The sequence below is a fragment of the Parasteatoda tepidariorum genome, chromosome 2, assembly GCF_982258835.1.
Source record: "Parasteatoda tepidariorum strain Cologne lab strain chromosome 2, Ptep-v5.0, whole genome shotgun sequence".
Classification (NCBI taxonomy): Eukaryota; Metazoa; Arthropoda; class Arachnida; order Araneae; family Theridiidae; genus Parasteatoda; species Parasteatoda tepidariorum.
Genome location: NC_141756.1, coordinates 104,925,532 through 104,939,914, shown reverse-complemented (window position 1 = coordinate 104,939,914; position 14,383 = coordinate 104,925,532). Strand labels below are relative to the sequence as shown.

Genomic DNA, 14,383 nt, shown 5'->3' with positions numbered 1-14,383 from the left:
ATTACCAATAATTTTGTTACGTATCGTTTTGAATCTTCTCTTAATCGGAAACTTAGTGACAAGATTTTTTTTTCTTCTTTTAAATTTACTTATGTGATAAATTAAAAATTTTTTCCAGACATATTAGGATTTATAGCAGAAAAGAAAAAAACTTCTCGAGCATCTAAAATTAATTTTTTTCCCTCCTCACTCCCTATTCGATTCAAATAATTTAAATAAATATGATATTCATTACCTCCTTTATGCGTTTTAAAATATACAAATGTAAATAATTTCATCCAAAGTTCGTGGTTTCAAAAAGTTAAACCGGCGAATTTCTTCGAGAAAATTTCTGATACACACATGCTAAATTATATTCTCAAAATACAAAAAAACGAAATAAAAAAGAACAACATACACGATTATTTTTGTATTTGAATAAATATGTCCTTGGATACAAAACCTGAGAAAAAAAATTATTTTTCACTGTTGGTAAATTTCACAGATACGAAGAGATTAGTTTTTTTAACGAAAGAAAAGTATTTTAAACCCATATAGATTTTTTACGAAAATTGTCCGAAAAAAATGACAACTAATATATTTTAGTTCGCGGGCCACAAAAAAAGGCTTCCAGGGCCGAATGCGGCCCGCCGCCAGTTGGAGACCCCTGTTTTTAAACAACATACTTTTCGAATTTGCTGATTTAACATTCAACTTTTTATGCTATATTCGACATTGAATATTTAAGAAATTCGAATTTATTAAATACTTAAAAATTTTTAATTCTTTAATGCTTTTATTTCCTCAAAAAAATTAAACACATTTCCTTCTTTTGAAATAATATTGATTACATGTGTGAGCATAAGCATGTGAAAGTGTGACCTGCTAAGTGGTTAATTTTCTATTGTTCGTAATGGCTCGTTTAAATATTACTTATACGTGATTTTAAATACGTAATTTCCATTAAAGCTCAGCTGCAGCCACAGGGTCATTTTTGTGGCAGCCATTTCACTATATCCACAAAAAATAACATTATACGTGTGTACAATTCGTGAGCAAACATTTCGTTCACTATATCCGGGAGTTCACTATAAACCGTGCTCACTATAACGGGGTTTGACTGTTATAGGAAAAGTGGCGATGCATGTTTGGGATAAAATAAAAACATTTAAAATCGCAGATAAAATATTTTTATATTCTTTTGCATCGAAGTAATTTGTAGTCCAAACATTATTGTTGTTATTATCCCAAATATAATTAAATGGAATAGTTAAAGTATTGGAAGTACAAATTAGTTCGGTCCGTTTTCAAGAGTTGGATCTGGCTGTTATGAATGTTTCATAGTGACAGCTGGTTTCGGTGGTTTCAGAGAGGTTAGACATCTGCCAATAATATTCAGTTTATAGCGCTTTGAGTTTCATAAAAAAAAACCCTGTTTTCTACTTTGTTGAATATGTCAAATTTTGTGGTTGCTAAGCAGCATTTGCGGGAGGTTTTACGTTTCTGCTTTAATCGGAAGAAAAGTGCGGCTGAAGCGCATCGAATGCTTGTAGAAGTTTATGGTGACAATGCTCCAACTGATAAATCATGTAGGGAATGGTTTCGACGTTTCAAGAATGGTGAATAGTGTTGTATACTATGAGCTGCTACAACCTAGTGATTCCATTACGGGCGATCGGTATAGGCTACAATTGATTCGCTTGGGCCGTGCATTACGAGAAAAACTGCCGGAATACGAGCTAAGACATGACAAAGCTATTCTTCTACGTGATAACGGTCGGCCTCATGTCGCAAAAGTCGTAAAAAACTGTTTGGAAACGCTCAAGTGGGATATTTTACCGCACCTGCCGTATTCGCCAGACATTGCTCCTTCTGATTATTGGTTGTTCCGACGAATGCAGCACGATTTGGCAGGTCACCGGTTCACTTCTTTTGCAGAAATCAAAAATTGCCCCCTAATTTGAATCGCCTCAAAAGACGAGACATTTTTTCGAGATGGAATTTGAAAATTGCCTGAGAGGTGGGGAAAAATAGTAGCCAGCGATAGACAATACTTTGATTAATCTGTTCATTCATTTTGTTCAAAAATAAATGCATTTTTGACCACAAAAAAAACGGACCGAACTAATTTGTACTCCAAATATAAAAATAAAATTGTGACAAATGAAAGGAGGGAGTCAAAAAATATGCGACATTATTTATTGTATGTCCCTTTACGAATAAAGATTTCAATAAAAAAAATATATGACAAATGAGAATGATTCTTTAAATTTCCGTAAATAAACTATCGAAGGCAAAGCTGATGATCGCCATCAAGTGATGCCTGCTGTTTAAACTATATTAAAATTCCCATCGCTTCATTATGCCCCTATTGAATAGTCATGAAACCTTTTGTATATTTTTTGAAACAAACTGCTCACTAAAGTTAAATTTAACTATCAATATTCTGAATTATAAGATTAAATAGCTTTAAAAATATTTAATAAATGTTATATTTTATTTGTGATGCAATGATTCCCAAAATTAAATATTTAAAAAGAAATTCCATACAAACCTGAGAATAAAAAATATTATTTTTCATTGAAAATAAAGCTGTTTCATTATTATAAAGCTTAGAGAAACAAATGTTTTTTTTAATTTTTATTTTGTCTCTATAATGTTCACTTTCCAGTTTTAGAAGCGAAATTTCGTATTTATCAAATAATTATATTTTAATTACCAGATGGTGTTGTGTCAAGGGAAAAACGCATGATGCAACTTGTGGAAAACGGTAAATTAATACCAAAAAGCAGCAAAGAAAAGGAGATATAACACTATCATTAAAAATTCACGCATTTAATAGAGGAAAAAAAAAGTTTTATTTCAAACGGGGGAATAAACTAATAAAGAAAATATCATTGTCTTTTCTCTAAACATATGCAGTTGATCTGGCTTCCCTTAAGGTCGTGGGGGAACAGGAATAAATAACAACAATTTATTTCACTCTATTGCAAAAATAAACATGTTAACTGCTTCTTTATTTATCCCTTCTTTTGTTATGTTGCTTTCAACATTTGTTATGCTTTTCATAACAACAATTTCATAATTTAATTTCTGATGCGAGTCTCGTTTGTTCTAGTCTCACAGGAAATATTGTTTTGTTTTTCTTCGTTCAGTTTAAATAATTGATCCTGTTAAATATAATATAACATTGCTTTTTTTATTGTCTGCGTGTTTTACGAATCTTGTTTTTTCCATAGGAATGAAATTAATTAATATCATGCAGTATTTATGATTCTGTCGACCAACAAGAGCTGTTTCATTGTTACAATTCTTAATTTAATCAAAAAAAGGATCTGTTAACTAAATCCTAAATTATGTTTGACTTTTCATTAATTTCATTAATAATTTGGATCGCATTAAATAATATAAAATAATGTTGTACCCAAAAAAAATCACAATCGATTTTTATTGTGCATGAACGATGTAACTGTTGTTCGTTAACCACTGAACCTAATAGCATGAGTGCATATTATTTGTCAAAATGTATTCAAGGCCCACCCCGGGCTGTCACACCAATATGGATAATGATAATTTTTCAAGATGGAGAGTTCGCCTTCGAAGGAGGTGACCCATATTAGAATACCAAAGATGGACAACGATGGCTCGTACCGAGCACAGTGCAAACGTAAAAAAATACATCAGCGGTAGACGGATCATGGGTTAGAATTCCCTTGCCGTCGGTCTAATCTTGGAAGGTTTTCGTGGTTTTCCTCTCCATATAACGTAAATGCGGGTTAGTTCCATCAAAAGGTCCACCACGAAAACTAGTAAGTCCTTACTTGATCCAAGAGTTCCTTGTTTAAATGGAAAAGTATTACATATAAACTCGGACAAAACTTGTAATTATTAAAAAACTATAGTGCGTGTAATAATTTGATCTAATTATTACAATATACTAATATATTACCTGATATAATAAATATTCCATATTTATCTAACATATGGTCTCATTTATCCAATCATCGAATTTATGTTATACATCGTCAAATTTTACCAATTGTTGCACGAATGTAAACAAGTGCAAACCGGTTTCAGTCGCGTGAAAACGATAAAGCTGTATAGTATATACTGATAATAAAGATTTTACATGGAATCTTATAGTACGTCTAATAATTTCGCCAGGGACTGTAAATTAAGAAGTGCAATGCTTTCTTAAATTGAGTGTCATGTTTTTTATTTTAGCCCTGAGAATTGAGCGCATGGAGGCCAGTGAAATGATGCCCGTTGCCGAAGGAACTGAGCTGACCCTTGCCTGCATGATCGAGGGGTCGAGCGAGATGAAGGTGGTGTGGTTCAGGGACAATTCTCCTGTCCACATTCATTCGGCTGACCGAAGCATGTGGACAACAATGGTGCCCAAGAATTCTCAAGAACAGTTCACTTCTCTGCTGGGATTCGATAGAGTGGCCAGTTTAGATACAGGTTTGATTTCACGTATTTTGATAATGATCATTTAGGAGGGCTATACTATTATAGCTTTTTTTTGTGACTAATAAATCTCCTTAAATAAGTATATTAAGGTTAGGTTCTCGAACCTTTAATACTAATTCTTAGTGCGTGAAATTCTGATCAATAAATGAGAATTTATTCAATTTAAATCTGAATTTGTTCATGTCTCGAACCTTTAATACTAATTCTTAGTGCTTGAAATTCTGATCAATAAATCAGAATTTATTCATTTTGAATCAGAATTTGTTTATGTCTCGAAACCTTAATACTAATTCTTTAGTGGGTAAAATTCTGATCAATAAATCAGAATTTATTCATTTTGAATCAGAATTTTTTCAGGTCTCGAACCTTTAATACTAATTCTTAGTGCGTGAAATTCTGATCAATAAGTCAGAATTTATTCATTTTAAATCAGAATTTATTCAGATCTCGAACCCTTAATACTAATTCTTTAGTGGGTAAAATTCTGATCAATGAATCAGAATTTATTCAGGTTTATCATTTTTTTGCGCACTCTACCATCATAATGCTAGCAAGAATGATGTTCTATAATTTAAAAATGAATAAGTAATATAAAAAGCCAATTCCTACTAAAGTCAACAGGGAAAAATTCTATTTTAGTTACTTTTCATTGAATAATTGAAAAATTTTCTCTCATATAAAACAGAAATTAATTAATTAAATCTGATTAATGAATTAATATTTGAAAAAAAAACTGTATTAACTTCAAGTGTCATCCACTGCAAGTTTAAAAAAAATGTATTTGAATTTGAGTGGATGAATAACAAGTATTTTATTAACAATTGAAAATTTAAATAAGATATAGTAAGATTAAATAGATAGTGTGAGCTAATAGTAGGAATTGAAAAAGGGTGAGAGAGTAAGACAAAAGACAGTTGTGTTACTATGCTTAGACTCCATAATCTATGTAATTTGTTTAGACAGTGCTATAAACTAAATCTGACAAAGGAATGGGAAGTAAAATTTTTTTGTGAAAGAGTTAAATATTCTTGAAGCTAGAATATTTATTAAAAAAATTGATGCCATGCTAAAATGTCGTACTTGAATGAAATAAGAAGTTATACAACGTATTTACACATTTATAAAAATGAAAAAAAACAATAAAAAATAATACATTTTAGTAAAATAAATTATTTTTTTCATTTAAAGTATGTAAGCGTTAATATTTAATTTACCATAAAAATTACGTACCTACATTACTCTCGGATATTTGCAAAATGTTACTACAAGCAATATTCTTCTATGTTTTTTGTAAAGAAATGAAATGCATTCTAAATATTTTGTCACTTAAAAAAAAACAGGTTTTTTTAAACGTTACAATTTTTAAATCCGCGAAGTTTTTGTCAAATGCTCACTATTACTCTTCGTTTCTTTTTTTTACCTAGGAATGTTTACTTGCCAAGTAACAGATTGGGGTTTTGTCCAGAACCGAAGTATATACGTCCACGTATTGTCCGCCCCTCAACCCCAGCTCAGCCCCATCACCTCAACCATCTATGTGGGATCACCCCTCGTCATCACCTGTCTCTCCCGGGAAGATATTTACGGTAACTTTGGCTACACTTGGCTGAAGAACGGCAGAGTGCTCAACCCAAGTATCGAACCCGAGATGGCTGAAGATCTGTTTCCGGCTGGTAGTCGTATTCTGTTGCAGGGGGCCAAATCTTCCGCCATGTATTCTTGCATCATCACCAGCTCAGCAGGTTCTACAAGAAAGGATAGTATCATCACCGTCATCGATAAAGACAGTGAGTAAAGATAATTTCTTCCGTAGTTAATGTAGTTTCCGTAGTTTCGGTCATATTTTAACTGAGAACCACAGTCCTTTGTCTGTTCTCAGTTATCACAGCTAAGAACCTTACTGATTTGAAAGATTTGTACGGTACTGTTCACGGGCATTCACATATTGCGTAAGCACCAAAAGGGGGTTGCGATTTGCTGACAAAGGGCATATGAACTATGCTTAATGTTTAACTCTTTTTCGGTCATATGTCTATTGACAACCACTATCGTTCCAGACATTTCTCTGAACTGTCAGAAGAGGACTGCAATACGTTCAGTTTAATTTTAGAATAATGAGTGAATATTTCTTAACTCTAGTGCCACCCAGAGGCAAAATTTAAAATTGTTTGAACTTCATGCATATTTTTTTTTCCTTCAAATTTATTGCCTTTGTAATAACAATGTAACTAACGAAGCATTTTTAATCAAGTCACATTTTTATTATCTACGTTCAAATTGAATCAGTCATTTTGTGGTATTAGTATTTGGTAATGTTTTGTCTATGTGTTTATTTATTGGAATTTTCATGTCCAGGTGGGTCAACTTGCTGTCCGGCAGAGGACTATTTGAAGGTGCGATGGACACAAACTGCCCCAAACACTGTAAACATTCAACTCTGCCCTACTGGTTACACAGGTGAGAACATAGTTTCAATATTTGTTTTTGTGAACTGTTTTATATAATTTCATTTCGGAATAAAAGTTTGCTACAATTTATTAAAACAGATTTCAAAAATATGGTAGTTAAAAGTATGCTCATTTTTTTAAAAATTTCATATCCTGGTTAATTGCTAATAGAAATGTTTCTTGAAGGTTTGACGTACTCTTTGGAAATTATATTTTGTAAATGAAAGCAATCGTTTTTTTTAATATATCCGTCGTTGAACAGTCGACCCAGTTTTGGGTTTGCGACTACTAATGTTCAACTCCGTAGCCTTGTAATTTTGAACACAATCCAGAAGACAAGGAAACAAGAAAGAAGACAAGGATGACTTTGCGACTCGACAGATTTAACGTGCATCAGTCACCATTTACTACACGGGGAGTCTTCAGCCGGCGGGGAAACAGTTGGAGACAAAAATGTGAAAGCTAGTTACAATTCTATTGAATGATTGGCCTGTCACATGCGCAATTCAGGCACATGAACAAATGAGTATTTTATACGTGAAACATAAAATGAACATTTTCTCTTCTGCTTTCCTATATGCTGTGTATGAAGCCGCGATGGCTCAGGGGATAAAGCGTTCGCCTTCTAATGAGGCATACCGGGTTCAAATCCCAGTCGATACGAATTCCGCATCTGGCTTGCATCGACCACAGTTCTGACGTGAAATATCCTCAGTGGTAGACGGATCATGAGTAAGAGTCCCCCTGCCGTCAGGCTAACCGTGGGAGGTTCTCGTGGTTCTCCTCTCCATGTCACGCTCATGCTGGTTAGTTCCATCAAAAAAATCCTCCACGAATGCGAATTTCTCGCAATGCTCGATCCAGGAGTTCCCTTGTTGTGGATTGGGTTCAAAATTACAAGGCTACGGAGTTGAACATTAGTAGTCGTTAACCCATAAAATTGAGTGGTCGTCGGGCTACCGAAGCGGGGGTGCCATCCCCTCCGCAAAGGATCAAAATTGTGATGGCATGTCTTCGGATCATCCTCAGGGATGTTTCCCAGACCGTCGCCAATAGCCCATTGTGCAGCTCTAGTGCGACGTAAATTAACAACAACAACATAAAATTGAGTCGACTGTTCAACGATGGTTATAAAATAATATAAAATCTGCTGTGTATGACACAGAAAAGATTTGCTTTTAAAGTTGAAAAATTAAAATTGTTTGTTTCCAGGTGATGTTCGTCGTAAGTGCGTTGCAAAGAGTACGGGAGCAGTTTGGGAAGAGCCTGATTTTTCAGGCTGTTTTTCTGGTGGATTCGTCAGCCTCAGGAAAAAGGTAAGTTATTCGAGTAAGTTATTATAGCTGAATAATTAAAGGTACTTTAATTATTCAGTTATAACTGACTTAGAGAAAATACCTTGTTTGCCAAAAATTAAATATTTGTAATTGCATAGAATGCCTCAGTTTCATGTAGCTACAAATAACTTCGTATTTTAATAAACATACTAATTTTCATGTTGCATTATTGATTGGGAAATGCATGCCCTAAATTTTATTAGGTATAAACTTTATGTGCAATACTTAAATTGAACAAAAACGCACTTGGAATTTTTTTCCCTTTTTTTTTATAAATAAGCCTTGTAATGTCTTATGAGGCAATGACTTCGATTTTTTATTTTTGTGTATCTTTACTTCTGTTCCTGTTCATTTGTTTTTATTTTTGCCTTGCTATTAGAAATAAAAAAAGAATAATAAATAAAAATAAAAAGAAACCTTGTAATATTTACCACATTTTGAGAAATGCTCCAAAAGAAATTATTCAGAAGAAATGTTTTTCTTTAATAATGTCAATGGTTTTCAATTTTTGAAAAAGTGGTATCATATTTTAAAAAGTGGCCACAATTAGAATGTGCAAATTTATTACTGGCCGGTAACAACATTTCGCAATTTTTCCCGCCAGCCATGACCGAGCGTTAGCGTGTCTGATTAAAAGCCAAAGGTTGCGGGTTCCAATCCCTCTCTGTGTGTTGTCCTGAACCGATGAAGCAGCAGCGTGGCGTAAGTATGTTGCTCGCCTTAGGTTCACAGGTGCCCACCGGGTAACGTGTAAGAGCAACACTTTCGGCATTTTCCGAAGCAAAGAACAAAGGTTCACTGCCTGCCATTAACCCCTTAACAGTGACATATATTTCAGAAAAATTTATCAAAAATGGAAATTTTTTTGACCATTTAATTTTGCTCTTGATATCATTATAAAAGTTAGAAAATAGTTTTTTATTGCAAAAATAAAATTTTAAATGCAATAACTACTGTATTTATAATTTTTACATACACATAAAAAAGTAAGGGATTACACACACATCTTATTCAATTAGAGCAAATTAAACAAAATTTTGAAGCTAAATATAATATAACTACAAGGGGTGATCAAATGAAAAGGTACGAAACGACACGGTGGGTACAAATGTAGACTTTATTCAAAATATACACCATAGGCCTGTGCACAGCGATCCCACTGATGAAAAAGCCACAGGATTCCTTGTTCCTAGAATTCATGGGGTCTTGACGAGACCCAGTCCTTCACAGCGTCCTTGTGTATGTCGTCCGAGTTGAAGAGCTTCCCTTTCAGGTGTTTCTTCAGTGGACCAAACACATGGAAATCGCAGGGCGACTAGTCCGGATTGTAGGGCGGATGGTCAAACGTCTCCCACTTGAACTTGGCCAGTTTCATATGAGTGAGTCTGGAGACGTGTGGACGCGCGTTATCGTGGAGCAGAACCACACCCTACGTGAGCAGCCCCAGTCTTTTGTTCTTGATGGACCTGCGTAGGCGTCAGAGTGTCTCACAGTACACATCGGAGGTAATGGTTTTTCTGTGCTCGAGGAAATCGGATAACACCTCGCTGCTCCTCAATCGTCGAATTTTGCAACGCGAACGCCATCCGGTCCTCATACGGACTGCCGCATCATTTGGACGCCGCTTTTGATAAGAGCCTCTGCTCTCTCCTGCTCATGCGGGCACCAGCGCATGCTCCGATCCCAGTCAGAGACTCCAATCGCATCCCGAGATGTCTCGCTACGTTCTCCCATACCGGAATATGCAAATATTTAATTGTTACGTTTTTACGTCGTTTCGTACCTTTTCATTTGATCACCACTTGTAGTATAATATAATGTAAAAACACAACAATATGATTTTCAATACATAACTTTTACAAATCTTTATATGGTATGTCCCAAAACTGCCACCCTCATTTCCCTCCCTCGACGTAATCGGTGAAAACTAGGACCACTAACGCCATCTATTAGGAAAATAGTGAATTAAGTATCCTAAAGTAGGCTCTGGCTTCACCAAATAGAAACGTTAGTTCTTCTCCTGGCCGAAGTCAATTCGGGTAACGTACTACTGCATCACAAAAATGCACGTAGTAGTTGCCCGAACTGGGTTCAGGCGACACTGGCAAGAGGTTAAACAATTTTGTCCAATAATAACTGCAAAATCCACATGACTAAGTACATAGAAATCTTGTTATTTATCAGAAAAGTCTTTTTGTATTTAAAAAATGTGGAATATAATAACACGTAGGTCTTAACTCCTATGTTAATTTGGAAAAATGCATTTTACGGATAAAAAGTAGACACATTCAAGCATTTTAGATTGTATCAGCTTTTAACGGAATTTTGTTAAAAACTCTTACTTTTAGTGATACATTGCTGAATGTGTAATTTCGCTTGATTGCTCCGTACAAATAATTTTTTGTAGCTCTAGATTTACGTAAGCAAGCACGTGTAATTTTATTAAGTAAAATGATTTATTATTATTTTAAAGCGTAAACAGCTGTTAATTAATGATCGTAGAAAATTAAACAGCTCCATTGCGTGTGTTTTTATGCACCGAAACTCTTTGAAAAATGATACATGCGCTGACTTTTAAAGTTTTACAAGTCATTTCTCCTTTCGTGTAAAGTGTAACGCCTTTTAAAAAGATTTTTTTTATGTATACGAACCGCGGATAAAGGCTTAATAATATTTAAAATCATGCCTCGCTTTCACTTCTAATCTGAAAAAGAAAGCCTCTTACAAAACGGTTCTTTTAAAAAGACAATTGTATCAAATTAACGAAACGTTGTTCAATTAATATAAGATCAGATCGTTAATACTGACGACGATTTTTAATTAGATTTTGTGCCTGCACAAAAGAACATTGAAGTTTGTTTTGTTTATACTAGGGAACTAAGCGGCCTGTTTGCTGCCGCTCACCAACCCCGATGTTCTTCGCAATAATTTTTGTTTCTTGGCAGAAAACAGTTTTTCAACTAAAGTTAAACTTCTTCATTAAACATATATGTACTAAACGGAATTCTGTTTGCTTACGCTTGACCCTCCACTTTCCCCATCCAAATATTATCTATTAGTAATATAAATAGCTAGATCTAATGGTGAACAAAAGTAATTTTTTTAAGTAATAATTTTTTAAAATAGTATTTATATTCAAACAAATTTGATGAGTTTGCAATCGTAATTTAATATTTTCGATTACCGAACGGGCGGATATATTAAATACTATTTTTGCTTCCATCTCATTGTGCATGAAGCTGATAGTTAAGTTCTAAATCATTAAACAAATCCCTTTAACTGTAATTTATTACAGTATATTAATGTTATTTGCACAAAAAGAATAATTGTAAAACAGTCAATAAGATTAGACCACCTTTCTAAATAACTTTATCTTAAAATGTAGCGCAGAATTACGTTATAACAATAATAAAAAAAACGACAGCAATTTTCTTAGTTTTAAATTCTTGAATTAAAAACGTAATAATAGCAATACAGGAACTAACTTTGAATTAGGGTTAACAAAATATTTATAGAAAAGCAATACTTTTATGACTTTTATTAATTTTAAGCTGATGACAACCAAAGCAATATGGAAATGAATGAGGAAAAACTGGATCCTACCACGTGATTTTCCCGGCCAATAAAAATGCACGGACAACAATGAAAAACAGCGACACCATCATTAGATTCTTATAAATAGTAGATAATAAATGAACTAATCCCTATAAACGGGTGTGACGTATGGTGTGGTAGAAGTCGAACTCTTGACCGTAGATGGTGCCACTGGAAAACAAGAGCAATCGCACCCCCTCTGCCTAAACTGGCATACGAAAACAAGCAAACGAACTATATACAAAGACTAATTTAAACAGTTCTAAGTTTGAGGAAGTCAGATGTTGTTAACCTAAACATTTTGACTTTATTATGCGAACTCAAATATTTATAACTAGATGAAGACACGTTCTTCTCACAACTTGAGTAAAAAAAGAACACCATCAATAGATGAATACTGAGCAGCATTTCGAAATCATGCACAAAACTGAAAAATATATATTGACACAGTTGATTAAACTAAAACAATTCCAATTATTTCTTTTTTTGGGAAAGACCATTCAACCTTGTCAACCTTCATCTATCAAAAGGTACTTCAAGATTGAATCGAGTTAGCATGTCTTATATACTAGGGTCTTATATGTATGTCTTAATAATGGTAGTGGTAGTTACGCCGGAATATTCGGGAGAGTTGTGTTAAGTTCACCAGATTTTAAACACTAGTGGTTTGAGCTGTATTAAGTTCACATAGTTTTGAGTGTTTGTCGTGAGAGCTGTATTAAGTTCACGGTTGTGTGTGGTCTCTCCTGTGTTGCTATTAGCAGTCAAGTGTGTGCAGGATCCCGTTGTGCGTAAATGAGACTGAGTAGCAACAGTGCGAGGAGGAAGATGACGCAGACACAAATGAGAAAATCAACTGTTCAATGTGGACAATCCATCGGAGTGGGCGCTACTTTCAATGTAAGAGAGCTCATCACGTCTTGGTCACCAATGTGGGGAAATAGCATTCGACCATGCCAAAATTCATCGATCAAAAGGTACCAATTGAAGATAGAATCGAATTAGCATGTCTTTATATACTAAGGAATTGATATTTAATAAACGTAGTGGTAGTTTCGCCACGCTTTATTTATTATTATTTGTTGTTATCGTTAGACTATTATTGTTCTCATATTACTGTCCTCGTATTATATATTTTTGTCCTCAAACACTGAATATAAGTTTACTCTTAGGTTGAAAGTTTACGTTTGGGTTACCTGATCAGTGATGCTGGGGCTCTCCTCTCTCGATTGAAACGATACCTGATGTCAAAAAAACCCAAACTCCATTTCTGTGAGGGAGAACCCATAGTCGATGTCCTGCAAGATATTTTGAACATTAAACACGGAGATAAAGGAAGTCAAGAATCCTGGCCGGTAAGCATTATTTTTTACAACTATTCTTAAGTTCAAGGATATTCAACTCCCTAGCTTAATAATTTCGAGCCCAAACCAGATGAAAAAAGGAACTCCTGGATAAAAGCAATGGGACAAAATGAGTCTTTGTGAAGGAACTGACGCACACTTACGTTACCCGGAGGGGAAAAGCACGAAAACTTCCCTCAATTAGTCCGACGGCAAGGGCATTCTAACCCTTAATTCGTGCAATGTGGGATATTTTTCGTCAGCACTGTGAACTGACGAGCCAAGAGCAGAATTCAAAATGATCAGTCATAGCTGTGATTTGAATGAGAGTCACCCCGGAGGCTCTATTCCCTGAATCGTCCCGCAGTGGACTGATCGTTAAGACGTGGTTTTAAAGCAGATTACTGAAAGCAAGTGTGTGTGTGGGGGGGGGGTGACCACTCTGCGGTGAGACCGAGGGTGTGCGGTATTAGTTTTCTGTAAACTGTTCTACCGTAGAGTGTTTGACTTCGTACGCAGATCGTCAGGCTACCGAAGTGGGGGTGCCATCCCCTCTGCAGAGGATCAAAATTATGATGGCATTTCTTCGGATCATCCTCAGGAATGCTTCCCAGACAGTCGCCAATAACCCATTGGGCAGCTCTAGTTTGATGTAAATTATTTACAACTACAACTATTCCTTGACTTGCCAAACAACATATCGTTGGATTATTTAATTGAAATCCTATATCGGTGGTATGGTGTTGCTTAATCACCATCCTTAACATACATTTTGAAATTATTACGAAAAATGAATAAGATCACAAATTAATATTTAGGTAAGGTAAGGTAGGTACTTAATTTACGTCACACTAGAGCTGCACAATGGGCTATTGGCGACGGTCTGGAAAACATCCCCGAAGATGATCCGAGAGGTAAGAGGGGAAAAAACATCGTCAAGATCACAGTCATCCTACGGGGAATGAAGGAAAATTTGAAATCACCTATCACCAGTCTATTTGTTGTGAATAAACTTCACTTGATTCAGGATTTCACTTAAAAACATTTGATTGTAATCTACAAATGATATCAGATATCATAATATCTAAGTATATAAATGATGTAATATACAAATGATACCATCTCTTAGTACTAATATTTTAGATTCCATGAACACCATTTGTAATAATGACACTTGTTCACCAAAATACTCATTAAAATAAAGAAAATA

General features: G+C 34.7%; 1 protein-coding gene across 3 annotated transcripts in view; it reads left to right on the top strand.

The window, feature by feature from the left end:
• Positions 1–14,383, top strand: part of LOC107440417 (uncharacterized) — a 789,850-nt gene that overhangs the window by 732,796 nt on the left and 42,671 nt on the right. For all 3 annotated transcript variants that reach the window (XM_087157952.1, XM_087157951.1, XM_087157953.1), the window contains 5 exons: positions 4,204–4,443; positions 5,877–6,239; positions 6,808–6,909; positions 8,112–8,215; positions 13,003–13,185. In XM_087157952.1, the coding sequence (XP_087014078.1) occupies positions 4,204–4,443; positions 5,877–6,239; positions 6,808–6,909; positions 8,112–8,215; positions 13,003–13,185 (992 nt within the window). The remainder of the gene's footprint in view (positions 1–4,203; positions 4,444–5,876; positions 6,240–6,807; positions 6,910–8,111; positions 8,216–13,002; positions 13,186–14,383) is intronic.